This window comes from Buceros rhinoceros, unplaced genomic scaffold (assembly GCF_000710305.1).
Source record: "Buceros rhinoceros silvestris isolate BGI_N320 unplaced genomic scaffold, ASM71030v1 scaffold17426, whole genome shotgun sequence".
Taxonomy (NCBI): domain Eukaryota; kingdom Metazoa; phylum Chordata; class Aves; order Bucerotiformes; family Bucerotidae; genus Buceros; species Buceros rhinoceros.
Genome location: NW_010418276.1, coordinates 1 through 8,125, shown reverse-complemented (window position 1 = coordinate 8,125; position 8,125 = coordinate 1). Strand labels below are relative to the sequence as shown.

Here is an 8,125-nt window from a genome sequence, read left to right as displayed (position 1 = left end):
AGAGATACTGTAGCTGTGTTATTTCCCCTCCCCATAAATTAAAACCAAGCACTGAAATCCTTAACCTTTATAGAAACATATATTAAAAATTATCATTATTTTTTCTGACCCTGCTTTACAAAACCTCGTGGGGCTTGTGTTCCTTCATAAAGTAAAACTAGGATTAATTAATGTTTTTCCCCATTCAGAAAGCAGCAGAGAGCCTCTATAAGTTCAGAAGAGAACGACTCGGAGCGCACCAGCCCGGTGATGCTGGACAGCGGGCTCGTGTCCCCCCAGAACAAGCCCCACAGAAGTACGGACCCTCCCCCTGCTTCCTCTGGGGCACGCTTTGTGGGTGCTGGGGTGCCTCCAGCCTGAGCTGTGCGCTGTCTTGCAGGCTGGCCGGGAATGTCACAGTCCCTGGAAATCTGCGAAGGGCTGGAGGAGTGGTCGGGTAACCAGTACCTCTCCAACTGCTCGGACACCGAGGAGGAGGATGGGAACCAGCTGGTTAGTACAGAGATCCAAAGTCCCAAAGCTCAGGGTGCTGCTGTTGTGTTCATCTCGCTTTGTTTCGCTTCACTGGATAATGGATGTATCTTGTCTGCGTCTCTCAGATTTTCCATATTGCAATTTGAGGGATGAGGAGATATCTCAGCCCCAGTTTCTAGAAATGATTTTAATTAAGGTAGCTGGTAGGGCTGTCACGTTCCCTGCGGCAGATAGAACTAACAGCTGTGTGATATGAAATGCAGCTAAATAAGATAATTTTTTCTTGTTTTCACAGTCTCCAGGAAAATACACAGCCCTTGCAGACTGCAAAAGGAGAGGATCAGAGGACCTGCTAGTGAAAAACGGGGATGAAATTCAGCTTTTGCATGAAGATGGTGAGGGCCAGTGGTAGGTATTTTAGGATTATGTTGCCTTATGCCTAGGAGCCTGCAGGGCAGTCCCACGCAACCTCACTTGCCTGGTGATCCTCTCATTGCAGCTTCTGATTAAGTTTTAGACTATTCCAGAAAGCTGGAGAATTCATTCCCTTGCCAAGACTAGAGGCCATACGCACTGGCTTGGTCTGGAAAACCATGTCAGGACTCGCCTCACCATGGCTGTCTGGACCAGCTGTGTTTTACCAACATCTTAATTGCAATAACAATTGCGAGACATTTTCCTCCCTCAACAGCTGTATGAGTGTTAGCTGGGTAATGGCCACGGACCATCTTTCTGTTGTATTTTAAGCTGTGGCTCACAAGGTAACATTTCATTGCTGGTTCTTTCCTTACATCTGGGAACATTGCCTGGGGAATCATACCCAGCCTCCTGCCTCTGGAACCATCAGTCTTCTTGTTCAGGCTGTGGGAAGGGTGATTCTAGCAGGAACCTGAGTCAGAGTTGTGCAGGCACTAGCCTGTAAATGCACAGACACAAATGGGCTGTGGAGGATCCCTGGCCGACATCTACAGCCCTTGCACTTCAAGGGGAATTAAAGTGGAATGGAATGGAATAGAATAGATTAGAATGGAATACAGTACAATACTTCGATTGGAAGGGACCTACAGTGATCATCTGGGCCAACTCTATTTTGCAGTATTCAGTTTGCTGTTAGCAAGAGCAAGACGTAAAGGCTCTCAGTTTTGCTGGATGCTCACCACCTGTCGTGGTGGTTTTGACCAGGGCCAGGCAAAGACTTCTCACACCAAATTTTTTTGTTAACACAACTTCACTGCATGAGTGAGACAGAGGGATGTCGTTTATGAGCATGAGTATTTCCAGCTGCCTAAATCTTGACTTGAATTTACATGTCCTGACTAAGTTCATTCTACTAGTCCAGCTCAGTAGCAGAGCAGTCAGGGAAGTGATTGCCCTTGGCTCCATCAGTAGTCAATGGAGGAAAACTGGCATCTCAAGGTCTCAGGCAGGAAAACTCCTGCTCTGGAGAGCCCTGTTCCTCTCCATTGATTAGAGAGGGTCCAAAGGCAACTGAGCTTCTCATTTGTGGTTTGTTGTTTTTTTAATATAAATTTATAAGAATACTTTAAATTGATGCCCAGCTCCTGTTAAAGCACTCCCCTGGTTTGAGCAAATTGTTGGTTGCACCAGCAGTTGTGTAGAGCGTGTCCATATTAAACTGCTCCTGGGCTGGTTTGGTTTTTTTAACTAACACCATTGTTGTTCAAAGGTTGGTGAAAAACTTAAACAGAAGAAAAGAAGGCTGGATTCCTGTGCACAGTCTGCAGATAGTAGTCGGTGACTGCAGATTTCGGAATGCCAAAGTTGCAGGTATCATATAGCACGCCTAGCAGAAATATTCCGTAACTCCTATCAGGTCTTCTAAGCCATTTGCATTACACTTGATGTGCTAAATCTGGCTGCTTATGCCTCTGCAGGAAAAAAAAAAATAAGAAAGCAGCTGCTCCAGAAAGCCTGCAAAAGTAGTAAATTAGGCTTTTCTTGATTGTTAACACCTTAAGACATTTCTGTGACTTTAGGCACTAGTAAATTAAACCCAAGCATTTTAAAACGTAGACTTCTTTGCAAGAGCACTGGGTAGAAGATCGGGGAGAAGAGACGGAGTCTGACCAGGGGTTCCCGTGACTGTTTTGCCTACTCACCCCATGGGAATAGGAGGTACCTAGGCTAAAGCTCCTCCTGCTGCCAAAGACGCCGTGGCCTCACCCCAGCATGCCCAAGGCAGTACCTCATTGCTGCAGCCTCACTCTTGCCCTCATTGCTGCCTGCTTGTTAATCCATCATTAGAGTAAAGTTTATAAAGAGGTTACCAGGGTTCAACAGAAGGCTTCTAGGCCCAAATCTAGTATCTCTCATTTTCTAGCTGTAAATGTACGTAGAAGTAGATAGGGAAGCATAACAGATGACACAAGAAAATGCCTTAAGAGCAGCCTGTCGCCCTTGCCTTGTATGCAGCATCACCTCTCCATGTGTTGCCTCATCGCCATGCTGTCCGCTGGAAATGGGAGACCAGGGTTTGTGACGGGAGTAGCTCAGGAAACCCACACAGAGTTAGTCCATTAAAAAAAAAAATCCACCGGTTATGGCCATATGAAACAAGTGTCACAAGTAGATCTCTTTTTAAATACTTCCTTTTTGTCAAAATCTGTTGTTTTGATGAATATGAAGGATGTTTCGATGAATATGAAGGAAGCCTTCTGAAAGGCTTAAAATTCCAGTCAGCTCTTGATGGTTTTCCAGTATATTTCAGTGAAATCCCTCCTAGACAGGAAGGTGTTTGTTTATCCCCTTTGTTGCCGGGCAGTCAGATTTCACAGCTTGGAGGTTTTTGGACTGTATGTAAGGGGTAGCTCGTAATGGGCTTACAGTGCAGCCGAGGGGACTCACCTTGGCATGCTCCCACCCTGGAGCACCCAGTGGTGGTCCTACTGGTTATTGCATCTCACCAGGTCCTGGACCACAGCCTGTGCAGGAGGTTTCTCCAGCCCTAAATGCATCATGAAAACAGGGTGTCGGCAAGCTTTGAACAGTGGTTTGCTTTGTCAGAGGTTGTATCCCCCAAATCTTTGAGACTCGCAGCTGTAGGCTGGTTTACAAAGTTGCTGAGTACAAACTAAGGAGAATTTCACAAGGTGAAAGCCACAGAAAGCTCCTCCGAAAGTCTCACAGCACTACCCAGACACTTCGCAGCCGTGTTGCCAGGGTCTAGTCACAGCGCTGAGGCTGTTTTCAGTAAGGTTAGCTGTTGCTGTTGCTGATTGTCGACGCAGTCTCTAGGCGTGATCCTGATTTTACAGGCACTCCAAGCAGTACTGTAAGATGATGTAGGATGGTTTTTGCCATTTCCTAGAGCTGTTCCTAGAGCTTTTCAGTGACGTGTCCTGATAGCCACGATGTACTTGCACTCTGAAAACTGATTTTTCACACACACCTTTGATGTAGCAATTCTCTTCCCTCTGTGGACTGGTTATTTTACACTGCAGGTGACTTGGTAGCACTGACCACCCTGGGACGTGGTCTGGATTGGATTCTGTTTCCTGCTGCTTCAGAAGGTGGAGCTCTTGCTCCAGTATAGCAGAAGGAGAGCAAACTAGGGGCAGGAGGGAGCACTGTAACCTTCACTTGTTATTAACTTCTCATGCCGAAATGCTGTTTGGCATGTGAACAGGGTAAACTTGGTTAACATGTTGTGGGGTCCCCAAAAGCTAGACTGTGCTGAAATCGCTTCAGAGCTGGGGGAGAGGCCCTTTGCGGAGGATAGTGCCTCCGTTATTGCTCAGCTCCAGGTGCCCACAATAAATAAAAATGTATCTCTGGTCACAGAACTTCATAACCAGAATTCATACAAATCCAGGATTTGGGTTTTTTTGTTCATTTCAGTGCAAAGCCTTTAGCTGAGGAGATGGAATGGTTCCCCTACCTTCACATTTTTCTTAGGTTTACACTGTGGCCGTAGCAAAACCTCCCACCATAGGACGGCTGATGCCTGCATGCTTACAAGCTGTTCCTCCCCCTCCTGCTAATTATTCCAGGGCTGGGCCAGTCCACAACATCCTGAAGTTACAGGGAACTTTTTGCTGCCCATCTGAAGTTATGTTTGGTCAGTGCTCCGCTCCCCAAGCATTGCCAGCTTTGCAGATCCACCACCCTCCTGCACCCGGCCTGCCGAAGGCCAGCAGGTGTGCAAAGCTGAGCTGGCAACACCCAAATGTATCCACAGATGATTTTTCTCCCTTGCCTCACGTGGTGCGTAGGTAATTGTCAGTACAGGTGAGTGCATACCATTGGCAATGCTGTGTAACTGTTGCTAAACCAAATATTTTGGTCCAAATCTTAGTCTGCAAAGGTGTGTGGGAGCAACCTCACTAAACTGTTTGTAACTCTTAGCCAGGGTATAAGGCAGGAAGCTTTTGAGGAGGAAGACGGCTGCCTTGCAGGTCATTTTGAAAACCAGTTTTCCCCTCTGGTGTGCCTCTAGCTACAGTTTCTGAGATGAGTCCTTGCTGCTTGCTTCTGAAAAGATTTAGTCTGTCTCCTGTGCAAATCCGTGGTGGGTTTTTTAAAGCGTGTGCTATAGAAATAGTTCGGTATCACAGGCAATAACACACAGATCTCAAAATGGAGAAGTTTTGAGAGAACTCTGCTCAGAAAAAACAATATTCAGAGAAGAGCTGCCACTGAGGTTTGTGTCAGTTGAAGCTGCCTTGCTAAAGCGGGCCGGCATTGCCTCTGTGTGAATTAACAAGGAGATACAAGATTATCTCTTCATTTCCCTTGCACAAGGCTCACATCTCGGGGAGGGGGAGGGTGCAGCGCTGCAATCCCAACTCCTCTAACAGAGTGGGGCAGGAGACAAAGTTTCTGCCAGTCCCCTGGTTGCTAACATGCCAAAGATCATGATTTGCAGCACTGACGGTGCCTGTGTGAGTGAAGGAAAAGGCATCTCGGCTGCACTGCAGCACCGCTTCATGGCAAACGGGGAGCAGGGCCGGCAGAAAGGGGGTCCTTGCTGTAACCCAGAGGAGATGAGTGCCTTGTTCTCACTTCAGTGACACAGCGCTCACGTCCAGCAGCACCACGGCCTCCCCTCTCATCGAGGTTAAGCTCTGTCCCTGCTCTTCTTTTTTCTCAGCAGTGATAAACAGATGCAAGCAAAAGGAAACATGTTGTTTGCTCCCAGATTTTCACATCAGAGCAAAAATGGGGCCAAAGCATTTTCAAGTTTTTTTGCTTGACCTTTAAAAGCTGGGCAGAGAGAAAGGCGGGCGTCCGACTTCCACTGACTGCGTGGAGGTTGTGTGAGACTAATTTCTTTTATAGGGAGCGTGAAATAGAGTGGCCGGAAGAAAAAGGGATTCAAATGAAAAGTGGAAGCAGTGATAAATGCCTTTACTGATTATACATGTAAAAGAAATATTGCTACAACTTTCAAGTTCTTTTAAACAGCAGAAAAGTTATCCGGTCCAGTTTAACCTGAGCCCCAAGGCGAGGAGCAGTCCGAGCAGTCATGGAAGGATGCTCTGTGCCGAGGCAGGCGCACACACCCGCTTGGGTTAAGGAGGATGCAGGTCCTGTTCTACACACCAGACCCTCTCCCCATTTGCTTTAACACCCCACTTGCCACATGATCTCTTCCAAGCCTTAAGGGGATCCCTGTGTGTGCTCTTCGTGCAGTGAAGCTGAGGAAGGGTCTCCCCCGCTGGTAGTGCCTGAAGGACTGAGCTTGCACGTCCTCTGCTCCTGCTCGCCAGGGTGGTGGGGATCGTCCTCTTGGCTGTGCTGAGCTTGAGGCAACCCTTGGCATGGCTCCCTGGGCCCAGGGGTTTGAATCTGCCTGATTCGAGTATGGGATGTGCCGGAGCTCTGGCAGGCTGGTGCAGGCGTGTTAGCTGAAACGCCGGAGTTCTCTTTAAAATGCCGCTGGTGGTCACGCAGCTGTTTGCACTATTTCTCACGCACTTTAACGACCGCAGCCACCGGCTTTAGTATGTGTGCAGGGTCCACTGAAGGTCACCCTGATTCCTTTTTGGCCTTTGAAAGGTAAAGCAGGGTCTCCTTGTACAACCTGCCAGCTTCACAGAACGGCTGTTCAGCAATGCTGTAGGAACCACGTTGAGCGTGACAAAGTAGGAGCCTAGGGGAGGTGTCTGCTGGCCGCCCTGTGGTAATCAAGGCGTAGATGATGGAAATGAGTCGAGCCCTGTGGTCCTGCCATAGACAAGGCTCTCTCTGCAGCTTGTGGGAGCTCAGCTTTTAGGGGAAACCGCAGGAGTGCACTTACTTTTTTTATGCTATACAAATGTTACATGATTACAGGGAACAATGTATTTCTTGGAATAAGATGCTTTAATATTAACATCATTCTTCATTGCTTTATAGATGCTGCCCTGTGTAACACGAGAAAGTTTAGTTCCCCTTGAGTTAAGGGTGAACTAGCAGCATCCTATTTTCGATGCTCTTTGGAAGCTTTCAACTACGTGTTACAGAGAAATAGCACAATAGTTGGAGTTGTCCTGTGCTGTTCATCACATTCACAGACCTCCACAGCTCCATCTGCGCTGAGCGGGACTGGGGTCCTAAGCAGCTTCTCATAGTCATGCCGGAAGCCATCTCTGCTCTTTCTTTTTTTCCTCCTCTGGAAAGTACAGTATTTTATTTATTTTACCTGCTGTTTTTCCATGACATCCATCACGTTTCATCAGAGAAGTACACTACAGTTTACTGACACTTTGTTTAGATGCTGGAAATTTCCTCTGCAGGTCAAAGGCTTTACCCACTTATTAGCTGACAACTGTTGAAGTTGCAAATAAAAGAGTTGAGTTTTGGTAAACCAAAAAAAACCCCAAACAACAAAACCAACCCAAAACCAAAACCCCAAACAAAAAACCAAACAAAGAAGCCGTATGTCCTGCTTAACTGATTTTATGAATGGATTTTTCGTAAACATCTACTCCAGCGCTGTGAATGTAACGTGCTGTAGGAGCATCATCCGGCTGGCTCACGTGTGACGATGCAATAACGCTAAAGATCCTCTTTTTGCACTTAGGGTCTGACTCCAGCCCACCGCGGTCAGTCCCGGTGATTGCGGTGGGGTTTGGAGCAGGTCAAACTGGCAACTCAGGGTTGTCGCCAATCGCTTAGGGTCCCGAAGCGTCCCAAGGCTGGAACCTGTATCTAGCAAGTGTTGAAGTTTACATTTGATGTATGTACTTTTGGAACACGTGCCATAAATCCAAGTTAAATGTCCATGTTTGCACTAGGGATGTTCTTGTGATGAGACTGTACTTTTCAGCATCTTTAACAGTAATGTATCTCTTGAATTTTTGGGGAAGAAAACAGAATATTGAACACTCATAATTTAATTTTGCGTTTCTTTGTCTGGTTTTGCTTTTGTAGAACACAGGTACAGGTGGTTTGACTTTTAAGCAGATGTGTGCAAAGAGCATCTGCCTGTGGTGAGAGCAGGTGCGTAGTGTGCATGCAGTGGTGAATTTGCTCTGTCCCGTCAAAAGGAAACACTTTATACCAGGGGCTAAAGGGGGACCTTTATGACCCACCTTTGATTTGTGAACCATGGATTCCTAGGTGCAGTACCAAGTCGTTAAGTTAAAGTATACTGGGGTATTTTTTATGGTGACCATTTTTGTGTGGAGGAATTGTTGAAGTACCTGAT

At 46.8% G+C, this 8,125-nt stretch overlaps 1 protein-coding gene across 1 annotated transcript in view; it reads left to right on the top strand.

Moving 5' to 3' along the window:
* Positions 1-7,234, top strand: part of MCF2 (MCF.2 cell line derived transforming sequence) — a gene marked incomplete at its 5' end in the record, with an annotated part of 32,995 nt that extends 25,761 nt beyond the window's left edge. The window contains 5 exons of the mRNA XM_010138486.1: positions 189-295; positions 380-492; positions 770-882; positions 2,162-2,262; positions 6,832-7,234. Of these exons, the coding sequence (XP_010136788.1) occupies positions 189-295; positions 380-492; positions 770-882; positions 2,162-2,262; positions 6,832-6,872 (475 nt within the window). The remainder of the gene's footprint in view (positions 1-188; positions 296-379; positions 493-769; positions 883-2,161; positions 2,263-6,831) is intronic.
* Between the last annotated feature and the right edge of the window lie 891 nt (positions 7,235-8,125).